This window comes from Numenius arquata, chromosome 11, assembly GCF_964106895.1.
Source record: "Numenius arquata chromosome 11, bNumArq3.hap1.1, whole genome shotgun sequence".
NCBI classification, from domain to species: domain Eukaryota; kingdom Metazoa; phylum Chordata; class Aves; order Charadriiformes; family Scolopacidae; genus Numenius; species Numenius arquata.
In genome coordinates, this window is record NC_133586.1 from 33,847,732 (window position 1) to 33,870,231 (window position 22,500).

The 22,500-nt window shown below is 59.3% G+C and overlaps 1 protein-coding gene across 3 annotated transcripts in view; it reads right to left on the bottom strand.

Moving 5' to 3' along the window:
• Positions 1-1,943: 1,943 nt before the first annotated feature.
• ABLIM3 (actin binding LIM protein family member 3) overlaps positions 1,944-22,500 on the bottom strand; it is a 55,237-nt gene continuing 34,680 nt past the window's right edge. Inside the window, exons 3-21 of one of the 3 annotated variants that reach the window (XM_074156605.1) lie at positions 22,295-22,478; positions 21,784-21,896; positions 19,618-19,744; positions 19,385-19,478; positions 14,598-14,685; positions 13,181-13,239; positions 12,576-12,647; positions 12,009-12,164; positions 10,759-10,788; positions 10,053-10,182; positions 7,591-7,641; positions 6,092-6,211; positions 5,774-5,838; positions 5,288-5,435; positions 4,559-4,588; positions 4,042-4,100; positions 3,466-3,531; positions 2,588-2,668; positions 1,944-2,202 (exon numbers count right to left, since the gene is read on the bottom strand). In XM_074156605.1, coding sequence (XP_074012706.1) covers positions 2,089-2,202; positions 2,588-2,668; positions 3,466-3,531; positions 4,042-4,100; positions 4,559-4,588; positions 5,288-5,435; positions 5,774-5,838; positions 6,092-6,211; positions 7,591-7,641; positions 10,053-10,182; positions 10,759-10,788; positions 12,009-12,164; positions 12,576-12,647; positions 13,181-13,239; positions 14,598-14,685; positions 19,385-19,478; positions 19,618-19,744; positions 21,784-21,896; positions 22,295-22,478 — 1,787 coding nt within the window. In that variant the 3' untranslated portion in view covers positions 1,944-2,088. Of the gene's footprint in view, positions 2,203-2,587; positions 2,669-3,465; positions 3,532-4,041; positions 4,101-4,558; positions 4,589-5,287; positions 5,436-5,773; positions 5,839-6,091; positions 6,221-7,590; positions 7,642-10,052; positions 10,183-10,758; positions 10,789-12,008; positions 12,165-12,575; positions 12,648-13,180; positions 13,240-14,597; positions 14,686-19,384; positions 19,479-19,617; positions 19,745-21,783; positions 21,897-22,294; positions 22,479-22,500 lie in introns of all 3 variants that reach the window. The other 2 variants (XM_074156607.1, XM_074156606.1) reach the window with 2 other exon arrangements.

A 22,500-nucleotide genomic window follows, 5' to 3' on the forward strand; every position in this document is an offset into this window, starting at 1 on the left:
AGCCAGCTTTGTCTCGCTCCCCCCAGGCAGCTCCTGCCCAGACAGTGTTTGCCGGTCCCTCCCTTCTGGATCGAGCCCCGTTTCCTCTAGTAACACCGGGTCACCTCTGGGGCTGTGGCTGGGGCATGGGTGGCCAGAGCCACCAATGCTGCCGTCCTCCGGGCTCCGGCTGTTTTGTGGCAGGAGCTTGCAAAGCAGCCAGATGAGGTTGTGGGCTCAGGCAGTGGTGACTTCCAGGGCAGGCGAAATGGGTGCTCACTGAGCTCACCCCAGGGGTGACAGGAGCCCACAAGGGTCCCACGGGGTGTCTGCTGCCCCTGAATGGTGTGGGCTGGAGAGGCTTGCTTGGCCCTGGATAGCAATGAGCTCTGCCTCAGTTTCCCCATCTTTGCCATGCAGGTAGTTGTGGGGAACAGTTAGTTACTGTCCATAAAACACTTTGAAAATGAAAAGACTCCCTCTGTTGTGTTATTATTATTATTAATAATATCCTCTAGGCTTTATCGCTGAAACTGCTGCTGGAGATGGAATTTTTTTATAGCCACAAATGGTTGAGCTTGATTTAGGGAGCTGTAGTTTATAAGGGTGAAATTATTATAAACACAATTGGTTTATTTACGGCTGCACTAAAGCAGACGGGAGCAATTACCAGTGCAATATTGCCATCTCCACCTCAGGCCCCAGCCCCTTCCATGCCAGCACAAAGCTCCCAGCGCCAGGGCTGCTGCTGATGGGAGATCTCCTGCCCTGAGGAGCCTTGGCAAACCCCTGCAACGGGTCCTGCAAGTCTCTTCTGGGACCCAGTGATGGCCTTTTTGGGCAACAAGCTGAGCAAGCTCTGCACCCAACAGTGGTGGTGCTGATGGCAGGGAGGACATTTGATCCACCTGATGGGAGACACCAGGAAAAGAGGGTTTCAAAGACTCCCAGAACAGGCAGAAGCAGAGCTAGCCTGTGGCACAGTGAAGGTGGGACCTTCGCTGTCCCCTCAGAGGAACGCTGCTGATCCAGGTCTTGCAGAGATCCCCCACGGCTTGCTGGCCTGTTTGGGACTGCTCAGTCCTGCAGTATGCCTGAAAATTGTGCCGAACAAGCAAATAGGAAACCAGAGCACCACAGATGACACCAGAACCACCCCCCAAAAAGGGCCAGGACCTAGTAGGACTGGCACCCCTTACCCCAGCCAGACTGCTCCCACCACTGCTCTGTGGGTGCCAAGTCCCCCAGGTGCTCCCAACACCTCTAATAAGGCCGGTGCATAGTGGCCCAGGACTGGGTGGCATCTCAGCTTGTTTGCTCTCGGGACTTGCTGGCCCTGAACAAACCTGAAGAGCAGCAAGAAACTGCACAAGGGAGGAGGTGGCTTTGGCTGTTTTCATTTAAGAAGGGCTTGGTTTTGGGACAGCCTGGACAGCCACCATTCTGGCACTTTGGGAGGAGAAACTGGCTCTGTCACAACACTGGGTTTGCAGGGAAAGCCAACAGCTCAGGCTGCATCAGGGCTCAGGCTGGCACCTTGACCCATGGGGCTGCACCCCTGCTCCCCACCACTGCTCCTCCTTGTCCCCTGCCCCAAGCTCTGTATTTCTGATCCTGAGGGTGAGGCTGAAGGTGCCCCCAGTGCATGGCCATGTTAAAGGCTGGGAGGGCAATAAGGAGCCCGTGGTGGGATCTCTTTTTCCTGCAAACGTACCCAGGATGTTTTTCATCAGACCAGCTGAGCAGAGGGGATGGAACACTCCCATCCCACCCCCCCCATCCCAGAGCCCTGCTTTCCCCCAGTCCCGGGTGATGTGCCTGCAGCAGGAAAATCCTCCTCCCTCTGCCCCTATGGGGCAGCAATGACAGATGCCAAGTGTCTCAGACCCATGTGGCTTTAGCCCCTGGGAGAACCCAAGGATCCAGAAACAGGGTCAGAAAAGAAAAGGAAACAAAGAGCATAAAATGGTCTGCGAGACTCCAATTCACTCTCAGGGGTGCAGAGGGCGCCTCTGCCACATACAGCACCGAGAATCATACAGAGCTGCAATATAGAGATCTTTCTATGTATATATTTATATGTATGTATATATTTATAGTGCACTGCATTTAAAACAGCCGGGCCTGCTTCTTCAGCTCATTCCTCTTCCACAGGGCCAGGCGGTCGAACTCGGCAATGGTCATACCGAAGATCTGGTAGAACTCCTCCTGGGAGAGATGGCGCTGGGGAGAGAGGGGATGCTGGGCCAGGGCCAGGGACCATGGCCACCACCCAGGGCAAATGGCCACCGTGTGGGCCGTATAGCTGCAGCAGGGGATGAGGGCACAGGAGAGGGTCCAGCAGTATCCCCTGTCCAGCTGGGTGCAATGCTGACCCAGGAGAGCAGGAGCACCCAGCTCCCTCCTGCTCCTGCCAAATGCACTCGTGCCATGGGCATGGGGAACAGCTCTGCCCAGCCAGCAGAGCAGCAGGACCACCAGGACAGTGTGCTGGCATATGTGTGCGCCTGGGGAGCCATGGAGATGCTCCCCACACGTCCACAAGCCCCTTGCAGCTCCACACTGCCTCCCCGAGGAGATTGTCCCCAGTGGAAAAGGGTCTCCTCACCTCTAACCGAGTCCTGTCCACATCTTTGGGCAGCTGGTTTCTCCCCCTCGTCTTCACCAGGAGCAGCTCATAGGGGTATATCTGTATGGGGACAGGAAGAGCATGGGGTATGTCCAGAGCCAGAAGACAACATTTGGAGCACATGTGGGAATGAGGCTGTGGGGGCCACCAGGGCAAAGCCTTCCCCTGCCATGTTTGGCAGGGTTTGGGTGGCACAGCTGCCTCCAGGGCTTGGACAGGACAAGACAGAAGAGGTACTTGCTCTCAGGGTGACCCTAATCTACCTTAAGTCACCTTGATGGCTCTGGAATAGCCTGCTCACTCTGCGAAACCAGGAGTGACTCAGGGAGGAGTATGAGCAGGGAGCCACCAGCACAATCACCCTTCTCTGTTCCTCACTCAGGAGACACTTCTGCTTGGCCAAGTGCTTGAGACCCTGGTAGGAGGGGAAGGACTCTGGTCTGAGCCCCACAATCCCGGGACAGGGATGTCAGGTGGGGGATGGAGGGGAATGAAGGTAGGGTATTGCAGGCAAATGACAAAGCTTCCTCCTGAAGGGCCCAGGGAAAACACAGAGATAGCTCTGGGACTCCCTCTGGGTGGCACTCACACCTCCGTCTGGCAGCCGCTCCTTGGAGCAGGAGCATCTTACCTTGTACTCTGTGGGGAGAGAGAAAAGACAAGAGAGATGTGAGCCACGCTGATGCCTCCACTGCCAGGATCCTCCCCAGGGGGCTGCAGGGACCCCCACCTGTCTCCCCCCTCTCCTCCCTCCAGCCCGAACCTCATTTTCCAGAGCTGCCTGTGGTGGGGTAGGCAGCCCCATGGCATCTGGCTCCCTGCCCACAGGGTCCCCTGCCCATGCTGCTCCCCAGTGCCTTACCTCGCATCCCCCAGTTGACGGCGTTCGTGCTGTCATAGTGGAAAAGCTCGGCACTAGGAGGCTGCAGGTGGGATACAGGAAGGGAGGATTAAGAAGGGGTCCCCCTCCAGATGCTCAGCACACCACCTCCCACCCACCCCAAAGCAGGACCCACTCCCCACACCTGGCAGTGGGGAAACTGAGGCACAAGGGGGTGAAGTGACAAGCCCAGGTCACACGGAGCCAGGATCAGGTCTCCCCATCCCCATCAATCACTTCCCCAGGGTATAAAGCAAAGCTCTAGCGCTGGGAAGCAACACCAGAGTGCCTCTGAAACACCAGCGTCCCTTTGAAATGTGTCCTGCAGGATGTTCAGGGCAGGCACCTCTGTCCTGCAGTGCCAGGACAGGGCACTTTGGTCTCCAATAAGGGTAATTTTGGATTAGCACAGACCAGCAGTGACAGCAGGGGTGCAGAGAAGGCGGGGAGCAGGACACTCTAGTCCTGAAAGGGGGCTTTGAGGAGTCTGGGGAGAATGATAAAGGGTGCAGAGATGCCTGGCAGTGGCAGAGCAGAGGCAGGAGACACTTACCCTGTGCAGCCCGTTCCTCCTGTACGCAGGGAGGGAGGCTGACTTCGAAATGAGGGGATCTGCAAAGAAGCCACCAAGGTGCATAAGGAAAAAAGCAGAGGTGAGCCCCACACCCTAGGAGAGCACCCCTGGGCCAACCTACTACTGTGCTTCCACATCCCTGCCCAGCTCCAAATTCAGCTGGCTTTGTTACCTTTCAGCTCCAACTGATTTCCAGCCTGGCTTCCTCCTGTGCCGAAATCCCTCCCCCCAACATCTCTTTCCCATGGTAGCCCTCCTGCCTCACCCTTCAGCTCAACACGATCTCCTCGAAGTTTCTGTGACCCGTCCTCTCCTGGCACTGCCACCAACTCTGCCCTGGTTTAGCTCCACCCTGGTCCAGCCTTTCAAGGGCTCCTTCCCCCTGCTTCTTCCCCCCACTCCCCCCACCCCGGTCCCAGCATCTCCTCCAGCTCAGGCTCTGGACCTCACAGCCAGAGAGGACTGGCTGCAGAGGGCTACGGGCTCACACACTCACCACTGTCGGCCAGATAGTGCGTCCGGGGAGCTGCAAGGAGAGCAAAACTGTGTGTCAGGGAGGACCGAGCACCCCACCCCATGCAGAGATGCCCAGCTGCCAGCCCCACGGGTCCTCCTTGGGGCTCCCAGGAGCCCAACAGGGCTGAGGGGCTCCCTGAGCATCCCTGAACAGCCCCAGCTCCATGAGGGTAGACACGCATGGGAGGGAAGAAAGCATGGAGCAGGCAGGGGTATCTGTGCTGCCAGGCTCCCCAACACCCCCGGGACTCCCTGCAGCCCCGAGGGGAGAGGGGCTGGGTGCCCTGGGTGCTGCACAGTTAGAGCACTGCAAGCAAGGATGGCAACCCTGGGGCCAGCCAGCGGGTCTGGGGTGCCAAGAGGCTCCAGATGTGCTGTTAATGAGGAGGTACAGAGGCAGCGAGCCTAAAACAGGTCAGAGGAAAACCAGCGTGGCTGTGCTGTGAGATTTCCAAGGGACCCTTTGACCACTTGATGAGGAACTTCACCAGACTGAACAGACAGACTGCAAACACCCACCAGGTGATGCCCCATCCCAGCCATGGCACAGGGAACAGATAAGAGTCCTCCAGAGAGGAAAAGAGCCTCCCAAGCCCACCTGTGATGCCCAGCACCTCTCCAACCACCCCTTCCCAGTCCCCTGTTCTTCCCTCTCCACCCCTTCCCACAGGGGCTGGGGCCATGGACACATGGACAGGGTTGTCCTTACAGCCGTTGAGGGAGCCCTCATAGCCAGCCATGTGCAGGGCTTCTCTGCTGCTGGCCGAGCTGCGCGGGGGCGTCCAGGGGTCTGCGTAGGAGTTGGACCGAGCCTTCATCTCCTCCCTCAGGATCAGCCTGCCGATGCCACTCTGGATCTGGGCAGGGAAGGAAAGCCGTTTCGCACCCCTCCTTTCCCTGCCGGGCCCTCCCCGACCTCCCAGCAGCGATGGCAATGGCACCTCCCCATCTGCTCCCTTGTCTCCAAGAACAAGGTGCTGGGGTGGGGTGCCTCAGCAAGGGGGTGCACTCCCCCTCCTTCTGGCCCCATGCTGGGGGTGGCCGCGGGGAGAGAGATAGCAGAGGGCAGCAGGGACGGCGGTGGCCCCTTCTCGGGTGGCGGAGCTGGGCTGAGCATCCTCCCCAAAGCCAACCGCCACGGGGGCAGCTTGCTGCCGGCTCCCCCCTGCCAGGCCTGGGCAGGGAGATCACTCACCTTGTGCATGCCCCGGTCGTACCCGTCCTCCTCACCTCCTGATGAGAACCTCCGGGCCCGTGGGGCTGCAAGGAGACACACTGGGAGTCAGATGGGGATGAAGGTGGATGCAGGCAGGGAGGAGACAGTCCCCAGCTGCATGGGGATAGGTGAGACCCAAGGACTGTTAGGATTTTGGGGTCACTTTGGCAGGTATCTCAGCCCAACCCCACCTTAGGGTCCAGACCCAACTCAGGGCAGGGTTCCCTCCCAGGGAATAGCTGGGTTTGGGGGCAGGAATCGGTTTCCCCTTCCCCCAGCCCAGTGTGGGGCTGTTACCTTTGGGGGAGCCTTGGAAGGACCAGTACTCTGACTCGGAGTGGTAGTACGGGTCCGGGGAGTAGGCAGGGCTGTACTTGGATGACTGTGAGATATCTTCGCTGGTTTTGCTTTTCGTGGCTGCAGGGTCTGCAAAGGGAGCAGGCAGAGCTGTAACGAGGACCCTGAACCCCACCGGCAGGACTTGCAAAGATCCACCCTGGGACGAAGGAAAATCCTCTTCCCTCCCCTCTCCCCAGTGGCTGCCAGCAATTTATGTCCAGGACAGCACTGAGCAGAACTGGCAATAATCCATTTCCAGACTGCTGACACCTCCTGGAGACAAGGGTGCAGAGGCAGACGGTGGGGATGGTGACAAGCAGAGGGGCTGTTGGAAAGGGACCTCAATGGCTCATAGCCCACAGCACCAGGACAAGCTCTGGCTCCTGCACAGTGCTCATCCCAACCCCAGTGCCATCAACCTCCCCGTGCCCCAGGATGTCCCATCACCCAGGGCTATAACTGCAGATGCAGGAGGGGATGGAGAAGGCTCAGTTCTGGCAGGGGAAGGGCTCTTGGTGGGTTACAGCCAGGGGAAGGCAGCAGTGGGCTGTGCAGAGGGGAGAACAGAGTGGTGACCCCAACAGCTCTAGCAGGGGCTTAGGCCCCCATAGCAGGGCCACACACAGAGCTCTGTGCAGGCTGGGGACTGAGCCTCGGTGTAAGAAACCCAAGGGTGAGCCCCGCGCCTTTCGCCCAGAGGCCAGGAGACCCGCAGGGGAAGAAGGATCAAGGACAGGCTGTGTGGCACAGCCATCCCACCACCCCAAGCGGGCACACGGGACCCTGCCAACAGCAGCTACTTACAGCAGCGGGTGCAGCCAGCAGCGGGGCGGTGGGAAGGGAGAGCCCAGGGAGAGAGAGGAGACAGAGTTACCGCTCGGGGTGGGGGGAGCTGCTGTCCCTCTACACACAGAAGCAAGCAGGGACAGCACAAGCCAGCCCTGCTGAGAGACACCAGACACCCCTGTGCCTCCCTTCCCCGCCCCCTCCCAACAAAGCCCAAGCCTGTTTCACTCTAGAGCATCCATTCAGGATGAGCTGTGATTTTTCTCCAGGTCTCCATATGAAACTGTAGATTACCTTCTTCATCCCTTTCCTGAGGCTCTGGCTCCTGGCATCAGCAAGCAATGGCCACTCTTGTCCGCTCTGCCACCCTTCCATGGCCTTCCATGGCCACAGCTATCCCTGTTCCCGGTGCTGCTGACAGCCTTCCCCTCCATCCCTCACAACAGGGATGTGGTCCAAAGCTGCCTTTTTCTCACGCTGAACCCTGCACTCTGCTGCCCGGAAGGGAAGCAGGAGCACCAGCCCACCAAAGCCCAGCACCCCAACATTCTTGCCCTGATGCCCGCTCCATCTCCCACCCTTGTGCCTAAACACAATTCAGCCAGACCAAGCCCCACACTGGTACCTTCCCCACTCCCCCCGTGGAGCAGAGCCCAGTGGGCAGACCCTACCGTGTCGCTTATAGATGGGAGGTTTCCGGTAGATGTTACTCTCGCCGGCAGCTGGTGGCAGAAGAAAGAAAGGGAAGAAAGGAGAGAAGGGAGGAAGGGGAGGTCAGCGTGGGCATGCTGAGAGCGGACAGGACAGAGGTCCTGCAGGAGACACTATCCCCACACCACACTTCCATCACACAACCGCCTCTGGGTCCACGCATCCCAGGGGAGCGCAGCACCGGGCCAGAGCTCCGGGAGGGGCGGCAGGAGCACGGTCCCGGGGCTGCCCTGGGCAGTGGTGCGCACAGAGGACATGCAGTGAGCACCCCAGTGACAGCATGCACCGCGGGGCGGCCAGCACTGCCGGTCCCAGGAGGCAGCGGCACAGCCAGGAACCACCGGCCACCTCTGCCAGCCAGCAGCAATGCACTACGGCTTGCGCTGGTGCGGGTTCTCGGGATGCCAGCGCCTAGCAGAACCACCTGCAATCTACCTGGGGTGAAAAAACATCAGCCAAAGCCTCTTTCCGCAGCACAGAGAGAAAAGAGCGAGCTGGGAGGGAAAGCGAGCTGGAGCCTGGTGCTGAGAGTTATAGCCCCCGCACAGGGGCCAGGCAGCGGAGCCGGCAGAGCAGGGAGGGGGCCATCCATAAACCACCGACCGTCAGCAGGAGGGCAGGACAGGGCAGGCAGCGGGGCCGAACCCTGTCAGGGATGGGATGGGAGCAGGGGACCATGGTGGGGAGCCTCTGGGTGTCCTCATGGTGCTGTCCCAGGGCATCAGCTACACATTGTGGGATTCATTCCCATGCTTTGGAGGAGGACAAGGGCAGTGGGAGATGCTTACAGCTGAGCAGGATGGTCTAAGGCTCTGGCCCCACTGTGTATGCTGAAGGATGGATGGGCAGCTCTGCCTGCTTCCCTCCCCACTCTCCCCTTCTGCCCACTCCATCCCCATCCCCATGGGCTCTGTGTGGCCGGGAGTGGGTGGTGGCCCTTACCTGGTGGCCCCCTGCAATCCCTGCAGAAGGGGAGCAGGCATCTGGCAAGCCCAGAAGAGTCTGGGGGGAGGGAGCAGCGGGCCCTAGGGGGAGTATAAAATAGTCATCTGTAGCAGATGGGTGCGGAAAGGCCTCCGGCAGACACGTTTCAGCTCGTGATCCTGGGGAGGAGGCAGGGAAGGGGGCAGGTTCTCTGCAGGGAATTCATCTTTGTGTAGGGGGGTGGAGGAAGGTCAGGGAAGAGGAAGAAGAGGGATGTTGCAAGGACCAAGCAGACTCCAGGCGGCTCTGGGACATCTGGGTGGTGATGGGGAGGGAGGAGAGTTCAAGCTGCAGGTCCTGTTTATGGATGGCCTTTACCAGGGGTAGATCCTGCTGCCAGCTGGCTCTAGGCAGGCGGCGGAGCTATGCATGCGACACAGGGGGGACGGCACATGCGGGCATGCCACAGACACGGCGCTTCCCCGGGGACCAGGGTGCTCCAGAGCCTACCTGGGATGTGGAAATGCTTGGGCGCTTGGTATGAGGTTGGAGTGGAGGACCTCACATCTAACTGGCTATAGTAGGGGGAGCTGCGCCCGCTCTCGGTGCCTACACGGTGCCGAGCAGAAGCAGCCATAAGTGACCAAGAGAGAGAACAAGAGGCAGAAGAAAACGGGTGTTAAGTGCAGCGGTGTTAGAAGAGCAGGGGGTGACCCATGTGGTGGGGGTGACAGGGACGTGCACCGGTCCGTGGTCCAGGATGGGGCGTGATGGAGCAAGAGGAGATTTCCCGCATCTCCGGTAGAAGGCGAGATGCAGAGGAATCCCCGTGCGCGGGTGCTGTCACAGGGCAGCAGGCTGCCCTGCAGCCGGTGAGAGGAAAGCCGAGCGTGCTGCAGAGGCAAACAGTGATGGGCCCTTGGCAGTGCAGCGCAGGGGTAGCTCGGGGAGTGCGGGACCTCCGAACTTACTGACCTTGTATTTTCCCAGTTGTTTCTCCCCGGCTCCGAAGGACGGGAGACATGGCACAGACACACTTCCCCCCTGACATGCTCCAGGGCACGTACACACGTGTGTGTGTGTGTGTGTAAGGACCCCCCTTGCAGCACTGGCTGGGCACAAGCACTCTCGTGCACACCCCTCCCAGAGCTACCAAGCTAGCTGAGGGGTCTGCACTGGACCTGGGGGCCGCCTCCCTCCCCACCCCATCCTTCATGAGCCCCAGCTCAGGTCTGAGCCAGGACAAAGCCCCTCTCGGCCTCCCCTCACTGCTCACGAGATGAGAGTCAGGGAACTGGAGGATGCACATAGCAGAGTTAGTGACTGCCCTGCAGCTCCTGTTGTGTCAGCCCCCCACGAATCCCCCAGGCCTCCTGCCTGCTTGCTAGAGGAGGGACCACCAAGGTCCTCTGGGAGAAGCAGGGGACAGTTTGATGGTCCCTGCTCCTCTTGGGGGTCTGATCTTAGCCCAGCCTGGGGTTGCAGATGAAATCCTCACCTGAGCGGTAGAAATGGTGGGGGGACCTTGGGATGGTGGGGGACATGCCCTGGCGGCTGTAGGTGGGGGAGTCGATGTAGCCAGGGCTGGAGGCTCGCCTCTGCCGGGTGTCAAAGCTCTCATAGATGTCCTGGGGACCGGGAAAGGTGTGGAGAGAAGCAGGGTTAGAGCTGGTGGGATGAGGGATGAGGCAAGTCAGTGCCTTGCCAGCCCTGCAGGGAGATGTCCCATGGCTGGGCTTCCCCGTGCTTGTGGCAGCCCAGGAAGATGTATGCTCTGTGGTGTGACAGGCTGGGCAGCATGCATGTCCTCCATGGCTGGAGGTGTCCCCAGGCTGCTCTGCCTCCCCATCAAAGCACAGGCAGCGAAGCCCAGGGTTCAGGACCAGGAGACAGTGTCTGGACAGAGGATTTCACCCCCTTGCCTGGAAATCATCCCTTTCCCCTGAGCTTGTTCCCAGTTTCCAGTGTCCCCCTCCATGGGGGAGAAGCTGCACGCTGGGTCTGCTCTGCCAGGGAGGGCTGTATGCCACTCTCCACAGGCCCTGAAGGACAGGACCCTCCCAGATGGTTCCCCCATCTCCCCCCACCTCGGGACAGCACCCAGGCAGGGGGACATTCAGTAGAAACCCAGTGGTCCCTGGGCAGAGGGACAGCCTGTGGTGGCAGCAGGTGACAGACCTCTCACTGCCCGCCAGGGGCATTACCTGCGAGTACGGGGAGAGGGTCCCCAGGGACTGGAGGCGGCAGGAGGCAAAGGGGGGAAGAGAGAGAGAGAGCGCACACAGTTAAGGGGAGCAGTGACAGACCGAGGTCCCACAGCAGCTCGATTCCCCACGTTACAGCCTCATCATGGCTGGCAGGCAGTGAGGGCGGCTGGTGGCACAGCCGGAGTGAAGCCATGGCAGGATGCCGGGCAGCGAGCCCCTGGCAGGGAGAGGAGCTGGCGTGAGGATGGCACCTCCCAAACCCGCAGCCTGCACCCCTTCTCGGAGACCTCTGTGGAGCCCCTCAACACATGCGGCTGCAAGGGGGGGGAAGGCGGCTGCTGGCCCCACCATGCTCCACAGCAGGCCATGGCCACACTGCCTGCACCGTCACTGGGTGCACTGCAGGAAGGCAGGCTTGTGAGAAGCTTTGGGACTGGAGACATAAGAGATGCTGCCGCTGGCCATTACAAAGTCCTCTTCTAGGTCTACCTCAGGTTCCCCCACCTCTGTGTGAGCTGCTCAGATGCTCTTCTTCCACAGACTTACTGAAATCATCCAGCAGCCCTAGCCTGCCTGGGAGAGCGGGGCAGGGCAGTCCCACGCCATGTGCTGCTTGGGCATCTTCTCATCACACACAAAAATGCACTGACTGAGCCCCGTTCCACTTCCACCCAACAGGGACAGCCCTGCTGTGCTCCAGAGACACCATGCCAGGGCTGGGTGGCCTGGGCCAGCTTTATTCCCCACTCCAGCTAAGGGGGAGCAGGCACCTTGCGTGTAGGACGATTGCCTGCCACGGGCCAGGCTCTGGGCTGAGCCACTAGGCTGTCCTGCCAGCCATCTGTCCCTCCAGCCCGAAGGGATGCACGCGTGCTGCCTGCCCTCCTCCTCTCACGCTGCAGGCTGCAATGGGTGAGCTCCCTGCCATCTCGCTCCCGAGGGTGATGTCTCCTCCCACGCAGCACCGTCTGTCCCTGCACGTCGGGCTTGCGGCACTGCGTGGGCAGTGCACAGTGATCAGCTAAGGTCACTGCTTTCCTTCTTGCTCTGCAGCAGCAGCATCACGGGTTCCCTTCCAGCTCTCTTCCCAGTGACAGAGAGCCTCCGGGAGAGGTCCTACCCCAACTCCTGACTCCCTGCAGTATTCCCACTGGAGTGAGCAAACCCACGTGCAGTTTCCCACGTTTCCCCAGATCAGGGCCCAGCTCCCTGTGCGGCCTGGCACTGGGTGTATCGAGACTCAGTACCTCCCCATAGCTATATCTCTCCAGCGTCTCATCCGATGTATATCTGTGATAGGGCTCGTAGGAAATGAGGTCAGGACGCTGCACTTCATAGATGGCTTTAATCTTGGGAAGAGCTGCCAGGTCTTTGTAATTAAGGATCTCATTATCCACTTTAGCCTAGGGAGAGGGAGAGACAGAGACAGAGAGAGGGAAAGGAAGAGGAGGAGAGAAGGAAGGGGAGGCTGGAGCGCACAGTGCAGAGCCGGCACAGAGCAGACAGAGCCCACCATCACGCCAGCAGCAGAAGAGGTAAGAGGAGATGCCCAAGAGGCAGCAGCAGGAAGGGGCAGAGGAGCTGGGAGGGTGGGACTGTGCCCTCCAAGCGCTCCCAGTTTGTGCCAACAGCACCACCGGCATGGCATGCTGCTGGGGTGAGGGGGCATGGCTTGTCTGTGCTGTCCCCAAATGCTGGGCTCGTCCCCGGGGGACACCTCATGCTGCAGAGCAGCACCGGGAACTGTTGCTCCCTTCCCTGGGGCTGGCACATTTGCCCTGCCCCGCATAGATGGAGGGCAGAGCTGTACTTACGCAGATGACACGGTTTGGGGAGCCGATGCTGGAACCAGGGGGCGAGATGGAGGTTTCTGACGTCCTTCTGTGCTGTGGAGGCAGGAAAGCAGAGGACAGGTGAGAGCATGGCGGGGAGGGAGCCCTGAGCATGCACAATGCAAGCAAACTGTTGGTTGTGGGGCTGGATTTCACTCAAGGTCCGGTTCTTCTGCCCTTTCATCCCCTTGCTGCCAGTGCCCATGGCCGTTGCAGGCTGCCCTGCCATCCAGCTTCGTGTCCTGGCCTCTTCTGGGGCCAGATCCGGAGTCTGGTGAGTGGCTTGGCAAGACCCAGTGGGCAGTGGCCAGCCGGGCACAGGGAAAGAGCAACATCTCGAGTGGACTGCTGTGCCCCCTCCCTGGCCACAGCATGGGCTGCTGCCAGCCAGGAGGCAGGTCCCCACTAACAGTCTCCGCCTTGGCCACCCACCATCCTCTGGGCAGCAGGGACAGAGCTTGTGCCAGCCTCAGGAAGCCACCCTGGGCTTCGACATGGCCACAACAGTTCACCTCCAGCAGGGACTTGGGGACAGCATCATGTGGGACGTGCCACCACTCGGAGATGCCCCTCACCCTGCTGCCTACCTTTAGCTTCTTCTCTGCTCTGGCTGCCTGCTTGCAGATGGGGTGCCACACTTCGGAGCCTGCAACACAGCAAACAGAAAGTGTTTCCACGCACAGCTCACCCCTGCTGCTGGGGATGGTCCAGCTCTTCCTGCCACAGGGGAGTCCCATCCTGTCCCTGCCACCCCCCGCACCGACCTGCAGCCCACAGTCTGGTCCCCAAGGAGGACATGTCAGTGCTCTCTCCAGCAGCAGCTCCATTGAGCATCCAGTGTTATAGGGGTGCAACCCCTGCATGCTGGGGGGCAGCTCCTGGGGGAGGGCAAAGGGTCAGGAGGTAGGAACTGGATTCTCTCCATGGGGAGCAGAGCAGGAGGGAGGTGGTGAGCCCCAAGGATACAGAAGGGAGGTCACCTGCTGGGTCCCACTGGCTTTCCTGGGTGCCTTCTCCCCTAAAGCACAGCCACAGGCAGGTGCCCACTGGGAAGGCAAGGCAGTGGGTATGAAACAGCTCCCAAGCACTGAGACATAGTGGCCAACACTACTAAACTGTGACAGCAAACCCGGGTGTGCTTTTGGCTCAGCCCAACTGGTGCTCAGCCAGGCAGCTCCTGCTGGTTAAACATGGGGTAACACCGAGCCCAGGGCACCCACAGCCCCTCACACCCCCTCCAGACTGGAACCAGCAAAGGCACTGAGCTTCACCCAGATATGTCCTGGGATGGACACTAAGCACATCCATCTTGCTGCTCATGACACGTCTTTGCTGGCACCCTGGCTCTCTCAGTGCACAATTCCCCCTTTGCCACTCATGGGACCATTAGTGACTCAAAGTGACAGACAAGCACAGGTTACTGAGAGAAAACAAACCCTCCCTCTGTGCTGAAAATAGTCCCTAAGGCAGCTCCAGGCAGGGATGAACTCCGTGCCAAAACCAAATCCAAACCATCTGGCTGTGCCAAGCAAAAGCCTTACCCCTCTGGTGCTGCTCGCAGAGTAAACTGGATGAGGGGAGATGGGGGCAGCGGGAAAGGGGTCCTTGAGCACCTCCCCTGGGGCTGGGGAGAGCAGGGAGCAGGTCATCCTGCACCCATCCCAACCTCTACTTGCTGGGCACAGGCCAGGGACACATCCAGGCAAGCCCGGCAGCCGTCCCCAGCTGCGCAGGGAAAAAAAATCTAAAGACGAGAAACAAAGACTCCTCCAACTCAGCCGCAGGCAAGCTTTCATGGAGATAAATGATTGCCACATGGTCCAGGAAGAGCACAGGGGCTGGGGAGCAGCAAAGAGGTGTCTCTGGCATTGCTGGTGGGCTCTGGGTCTCCGCTGCACAGAGACACCCTTTTGGCACCGATCGCCATGAGGACCCGAACCTTAAACAGCCCCACAGCCAGCACACCTCTGCACAGCCATGTTCTTGCTGCAGCAGGTTCCCTACCTGTGAGGTACATCTCCTCTCCTTCTGTGAACATCTGGTGGCAGCGGACACATCTGGCACAGGTGGGGTGGTAGTGCTTCCCTCCTGCCTGCAAGGGCGAGCAGAGAAGAGTGGTCCCTAAGCAAGGCAGGACATGGTGACCTGCTCACGTTCCTGAGGGCAAGTGGCCCTGGCATCACTCGCTGCTGCAGATGATGACAGAGTGAATGGGAAAAACTGCCCAGGGTGGCCTCGTTAGACCACCACAACACACAGAGAATCCAGAGACCACTTCATCACTAACGCTTCTGACTGCTGGAGTATGAGTCAGACCGGAAACCTTCTGCTCTCCTTCAACTGTCCAACACACAGGAAAGCAGAGCCAGGAGGTCCCAAACCAACCCCCAGGGAAGGTACCCCTATAAACATCACACCTTATAAATTGTCCTTAGACTCTGGATATAACCAAGACCCTCTGCTGTAACGCTCAGCCAAGCAGCCATGCTTTGCACCGGCTCCTTCCCTCTACAGAGCTTTGAAGAGAAACAGCAAATGTGGCCCAGGATGTTGCAGCAGGGAAGCAGTAAAGGGAGAAGAAGGGTCCTGAAGATAAACCTTGTAAAGCACAGGCTTCCTCTTGCTGTCGGAACCTCCCTGGCTACCATTGCCAGCCCTTCTCCCTCTCCCTCAAGAAACTTTTCTCCTTCTGTGAAGCTGTGCCCAAACTTCAGCACTAGCGACATGCTATTCCCCAGCTGAGCGGGAGCCGGGCTGCTCCCTTTGCTCTTTGACAGGGATAATAGCTTTAATTGGTAGCTTGTTTCCACTCAAAGTGTCTGCAAGCATTTCAATTATAGGCTCATTTTCTGGGCTAGAAACGGGGAGGCAGGAGCTGGCTCAGGGCAGGAGGAATCTGGGCTGCACTCTCAGAGCTCAACCCCAAAGGACATTTTACTCCCATAATAATCCAAGAGAAGAGGAAGGATAATTTAAGGCAGCAGAAGGAAGACAAGGCTCTGGCTGACAAAGGGGAGGGTTATGATAGAGGGGGCTGGAGCCGGTTTGAAACAGGGAGGATCAACAGGAAGATCTGCTGTGAGGATAACTGAGAATCTGCCAGCTGATTGCACATAAAAATCAACCTGGAACTCCATGTCCTCGGAGTGCAGACAGCAGCCAGTGGCTTTTTCCCTCCAGTTTATGCCAAAAATGAGTGAAAGGTTTTAGGGCAGGCAGGGGAGACGAGTGGGAGAGTTTGGAGTCCTCTTCCTTTCATTGCAGTGCACCTCAACCCAGGGAAGGGACACAGCCCTGCACCCCAGGCACCTCCCTGTGCCAGCTCACAGCAGCACAACCTACTCCTGGGCTGGCCCAAGTGAGCCCACAACCCAAATACCCCCAAGTTCATACCCAAAAGCTTGATGACAGGGCAGGAAAGTCACTGGTGGGAGAGCTGCAAAAGACAGACACACAGAGGAGCAGCAAGGAAGGCCCCAGCCCAGTGCCCATCACAGCACTGTGCCAGCATCCCTCTGCAGCAGGGACCCATGGCAGGCTCACTGAGCTGCATCAATTGGAGGAGACAGCCATAAATAGGGAAAAGGGATGAAAAATAACCCAGTGAAAGCCCAGCTCCTGAACACTTCAGGCCAGTATGCCTGCAGTTCTCATCCCTTGTACTTCCAGCTGTCTAGAGACAAGCTAATGCAGGGGACATGGGGTCCTGATGACTGATGTGACACCTTCCCCAGTCCCTCTCTGAATCTGGGATGGGTTTGGTGCTTCTGGATCCCCTTAGTACTCCCAAAGACTGGCTGTGCGGACAGGAAGGAAAAAAAAAAATATATATATATATATATACATCTTTTCCTCTCCTATCTAGACTATATGGGCTGTGTGATAGGTGAGGCTGTGCAAAAAGGGGATGCTTTGCAGAGCGGGGTGTGGAGGTGGAAGGAGGCTGGCTGCTCCCACAGTGGTATGTACCAACCCAGTCCCACCTTCTCCAAAAAACACCCAACATCTCAACACCCACCACTCCTGGAGGAGCAACTCTCCAAAACACACACAAACCTCATTCTTTTTATATTCGTTAATGTTACAGCTCGTAAAAGGCTGGTAGAGGCTGTGAGAGAAGAGACCTGCTCGTTGTGGTCCCTTAAAGACTCATTAATCATCCAAGCCTGGCCGCGCTCCGAGCGATTGGGAAAGCCCAGAGGCTGCCGGGATACATGAGAAGGCTCTTTAAGATCTAAAATTATTTAAAGGCGCCCTTTCCATTTTGCACTCTGCTGAAGAAGACAATCAGAGCCTCTGGTTTTACAGGAGATGGTTCAATACCACGAGCAGGCATGTACCCAGCAAGGGCGGGCTCAGCCCCGGCTGTGGGGAGGCAAGGGGTACCCACAGCACACATGGGTTCTGTGGTGATCACCCAGCACAGTCCCCCGGCACCCAAACCCGATGCTCCTCTTGGGCCCGTGATGGCACCTGCGAGGAGGTGGCACCTTGGTTCTGCCCGCAGGGACCCTGGGTGCTGAGGTGCATTAATTCTAGCTCACTGGAATTGCAGGGCTCCCTGGCCTGGGTGCAGTTGTAATAGGCAAGGTGCTAAAGCAAGACGATGGCCACCTGGAGCATCTCGTGGGCTTCAGCCAGCCTCTTCCCACAGCCCGGCAGAGCCACTCCAGCCAGGGAGAGCCAACGCTGGGAGCAGAGCCTGGGATGGAAGGCACAGGGAAGAGGTGAAGGACAAAGCCAGAGGGAACATAGAGCTAACACTGGGAGAACAGCCTAGGGAGCTAGAGGCAAGGCAGAGCGGGGAAGGCTGCCTCCTCGCCACTGCCCTGGGGCTGTCTCCAGCTTGCAGGTGGGCTGCCACCACCCGCACCCTGTCATGCCCTGCAGAGCTGCCCTGTCTGTCCCATCAGACATGCATCAGAGGAACATCCTATGCTCATTCTGACTCCACTGTGGTTGCGCCAAGTGAGGAAAACCCTGAGAGTGGTGCAGCGAGGAGGCAGCAGTGCCCCAGGGCTGGCAGCACAGCCTCCGAGCTCAGGGCAGGGGTCCCCGGTCCTCTCTGGCTCCTCTCATATGCTGAACATCCCACCCCATGCAACGCCCAGCCTGCTTGCCCTACTGGGGTGGCTGAGGATGCTCTATACTGGCACTGAGTTATCAGGGACCGGACTGCCCAGGGGAGCAGCCACAGGGATTTGACCTCAGGGGACCCTCTGGCTTCACCCTGCCCTGCTCAGATGTTTGCTAATCAAGTGGCCCCATGATGGGCAGCCAGCCCACGGCAGCCACTGCAGCACTGAGCTCATGCTCAGAGCATCCAGTGCCACAACTGCTGCCAAAGCCTGGAGTCAGCAGAAAACATTCCCAGGCTGAGGCAGCTCCCTGAAGAGGGGGAAGATGCTGGAGGACTCCTGGCACCCATCTCCAGCTTTGGGAGAGGTGCCCTGGACAGGCTAGGTGCTTTCAGGCCAGCCCAGCTGGCAGGATCAGAAGAGGTGACCGCTTCTTGGTAGTCTGCGAGTGAAATAGGCTGGAGATGTCCTGGAACAGCTCTGAGCAGGCTGGAGACCTACACAGCCACTGCTACTCCAGGCCCAGCACCTGCAGTCTGGCTCTCTGTGGAGCCACAGTACCTCTGATTTTGGGATACAGCTTCCTATCTCTGCTGTCTGGAGATGGCAGAGGGGTGGCTGCCAATGCCACTCACATCTTCCCTTCCCACAAAGAGAAGGTCTCAGGAGTGACTGAGCACACTTTCTGCATTGCTGTGTCTCTACACCACCACAGCCCAGCCCCACAGCATCACCGAGCATCACTGGTCAAAAAATGACAACAGGTTTCATTCTGACATCTTTCTCTCTGCCTCCTGAGCCTTTAGTTTGCCCTCAGACCAGATTTTCCAGCTTTTTCTTTTTCCCTGCAAATGCTGGGGTAGAAACAGAAAGCATGACAGGACACCTCACCTCCAGGAGCAGGGACCACAGGAAGGACCTGACTGCCTGGCTGACAGAAGGACCAGCCCTGATGGACCTTTCTGTTCCTCCCCAACAGCCAGTCCTGCTCCCTCCACCTCTCCCCGCTGTGCAGCTCCACCGTTACCCAAAACATCCTCCACAGCCACCTGCATCCATACCTTGCTGTGGGATCCCTGCATCCCTCAGTGGCTCTGCCAGAGCAGCTCCTGCTGGCCAACAAGTTGATGAGCAAAGCCTGCTCTGGATTTGGCCCAGGGTAGGGCCCCCTGCTTCAGTGGCTGCCCCGCGAAGGGGTGCGCTGCCTGTGGGCAGGGTGTTGCAGCTCCTCATCTGGGCTCCTCCGCAGCGGGCAGCCGTGCTGGATGCGTTTCCAAGGCAACAGGCAGGCTGCCTGCACAGGGATGCGCTCAGAAGGTGGGCTGGGGTGAGCATGGTGGGGACACTCCAGAGACAGGCATGATAGGAGCTGGTTAAGGCTAGTGTCCCCGCATCTTGGGCTCCAGACACTTCGCTGCACACCCAGGCCACTGAGTGCTCTGGCTGCTTCTGGAGCTCCAGTACCCAAGCCACCTCTCCAAAGGTCTGCAGCACGGTGGTTCTCCTTCCCCCACTCCCACCCTCCAGAGAAGGTGGTCAGACTGTGTCCACACACCCACCTCAGGAAGAGCCATGGCCCCAGGAGACCAAGGGCAGCATGACAAGGGTGCAGGATGATGAAACTCCCACGCCTCCCCAAGGCATGCACCTCAGGGTGGGACCCATGGTCCCTATTCCAGAGTGGGGCTGGGTGGCCACATCCCTGGGACTCACCTCCAGGACCCTGCCGCTGATGTACCGGTCGCAGGTCTCACACTTGATGCCAAACTGGGCATGGTAGTCGGACTCGCAGTACGGGATGCCATCCCTTCAGGAGAAGGAGGAGAGCAGGGTAAGTGGTGAGTGAGCTGGACTGGGCACCCCCCTCGCTGCAGCCCCAGCCCCAAGGGGCATGGCCCAGCAATGGCAGGCACGGCAATGCCTGCCACCAGCGCGGTGGCACTCACTTGCTGATGTACTCGCCGGTGAGGATGATCCCACATGTTTGGCACTTGAAGCAGCTGACGTGCCACTGCTTCTCCAGGGCCAGGAGGGACTGGCCTTGCTTGATCTCCTCCTTGCATCCTGCGCAGTCTGGGGGCACAGAAGGAGCAGGGGGGTAGTGTGGGACCACTGCAGCTCTCTGGTGGGGGGCTCGACAGCATGGCAGGAACACCCACATCTGCTGGCCCACACAGAGGCACCCTGGTTGTTTACGCCGGTGCACCCCTCACACCCAGAGGAAAGCCCTGCCCCAAAGGACCCCCTTTTCTTGAGGATGCTGCTGTTATAAACACCCCGCTCACAAGACTGCTCCAGGGGCAGCCTCTTGGGGATCATTTCTTCATGGGGAATCATCTCTTTACAGAATATGCCACCCCTGCTTGTTCCCAGCAAAGGAGCCAGGGGGGACAGTCTCCTGCTGGAGCTGGGACCTCCGAGGTGCTGCTGGCACCCAGCCACCCTGGCCACGGCACAGAGCCGGGTCTCCCTGCTGGGTGGCGAGCTTGAGCCATGGCGAGTGCGTGGCCATGCTGCCCTGGCAGGTCCCCGGGGGCTCCCCTCCAGGGCGGGAGCGGTGGGAAGTGTCCGGCCGCCAGCGCAGCAGAGGAAGGGCTGTGCTCTCCGGCAGCCGCGTCCGGCCCCGCTGCGGTATTTACGAGACTCCCTTCCTTCCCCGCTTCCCCTGGCTGCCGTCAAGGCTGGGAGCAGGAAGCACATAGGCCTCGGACCCCTGACCTTGACTTCTCCTTGTCCTCTTCTCCCCCTGGCCAGCAGGTTTGCCCGGATGGGGTTTCTCCTTAACCCCCTCCCTGCCGCATGACCAGGGAGGCGCAGCAGCACAGCACAGGCAGCCCGAGCAGGCTTTTCCACCCGGCTCATCCCCAGACAGCTCTGTACCACATCCCTGATGGCTGGACAAAGCTTGTGGGTGGAGGGCTTTTGACTCCTGGCAAAAAGCAGGCTGGCCAGCTGGACTGAGCTGGGATCCAGTCCCTCTCTCACACAGGTCCTGCTGGTTTTGGAGATGCTCGCAGGGCTGGGGCTGCAGGGAGAGGCTCAGCATCCTTCTTCTAGGGATGTCTTCCCTGCAGAGCGCACCAGCGTGGGCTCCAGCTGGCACGCCTCCCCTGCCACCCCTTCTGGGTGGCGCTGCCAGGGCCGCTTGGGCCACAAGGGGCACATGCAGGCAGCAGGCCACATCTGCAGCTGCCTATGAATAAAGCATGGTGCCCTCAGCTGACCCTGCGCCGCAGGCCGGGGAGGAGAGCCAGGGGAAGGGGACGGGAAGGGAGAAGAAAGCAGGAGAGAGGCAGAGCGTATGGCTGCCCTTCCCCTGCCCACCGCTCCAGGTTACAGCGCGGTACTGTCTGGTGGCCACAGCTCTGGGCCGCTCGAGATGCCCTTGGAGGAAGATGAGGGAAGCCCCGGCCCCTGGCTGGGCCTCATTCAAACCCCGCTATGTCCCCTAACTCCACTGAGGCCATGGTGAGACCTGGGGGGAGGAAGCTTGGGGGTGCTCCCAGGGACCCATTAGCACTGACTGATAACTCAATCTAAACAGCCACCATCGGTGCCACCATAGTGACCAGGTGACAAGGACACCATGGTCCTGGGTCCAGCCCTGGCTGCAGGACTTGGCTGCAGGCACTGATGCTCCAGGTTTTGCTGAGCGCTAGGGGGTGAGTGTAAAGAAGCCTTTTCAGTGCCTGTAGAGGCAGTGAGTAACACCAGCGTTGGGAAAGCTGAGCAGGCAGTCCTGGGACGCGCTCAGATGGAGACCTTGGCGCAGCTGGACACAAAGCAACATTTGGGAACCGCCTCAGAGCAAAACCAACTCTGAAACCTCCCCACTGCCCCAGACAGTGCCCGCCAGGGTGGCGGCACCCGCCCAGGTCACAAACAGGCCAAGGGAGTTTCCGAAACCAGCGGTGACCTGCAGTCCTGGGTGGAGCTGCAGGACTACCCTGTTCCTCCTCTGAAACCTCCGCAAACGCCCATGGCTCCATGCAGCGCTGCACACTGGCCCCAAAGCCTGACCTGTCGTCCATCCATCCATCCGTCCCTCCCCCCGCCACATATGCGGTCCCTCTCCTCGTAGCCATCACGTAACACCAGAGCAGTCAACTTACGGCTGGGCCCATGGATCTTGATGGGTTTGGTGCTGATGAGAGAGTGGGAGCAGTTTTGGCAAACGCAGTCCTTCCCGCTGAAGGTGACCTTGTCTCCGATGGGGAACGGCTTCCTGTGGCCAAGGAGAGGTGGAGAGGCATGAGCCGCTTGCTCCCCTCCATGCAGTGCTTGGGGCTCCTTAAGCTCCTTTCCCAGGGGCCAGCAGGACCCATGGTGCCAGGGAGCAGGCAAGGGCTACAAGGGGAGGCAGAGAATGTGGATGTGTTCTGGGGCAGGAGGACTGAGGCAGGCATTGAGGCAGGTCTCCAGGCAGCAAAGGGAAGGGTCGGAGCCATTTCATTGCCTCCCAAGGGTTTCCACTAAGGAAAGGCAGAGGAGGTGTCTGCTGCGGTGCTGAGCGGGGAACGAGGGGCTGTGGGCTGATGAACAGCCTTCTCCCTGGTGCACAACCAAGGGTGCACAGGGCTTCTGCAGGGGGGCCATGCGCCCTTGATGATGGCTTCAGCTCACCTGCAGGTGCTGCAGACAAAGCACTTGGGGTGGTAGGTCCTCCCCAGGGCAGAGATGACCTCTCCGGTGATGAAGTCCCCGCAGCTGTCGCAGCGGGTCCCATAGAGCTGCTGGTAGTCGTGGGTGCAGATGTACTCCTGGTTCTTAAAGAAGAAGCCCGACTGGGCCAGGTCGCAGCCACACACTGTGAGAGGAGGACACGCACG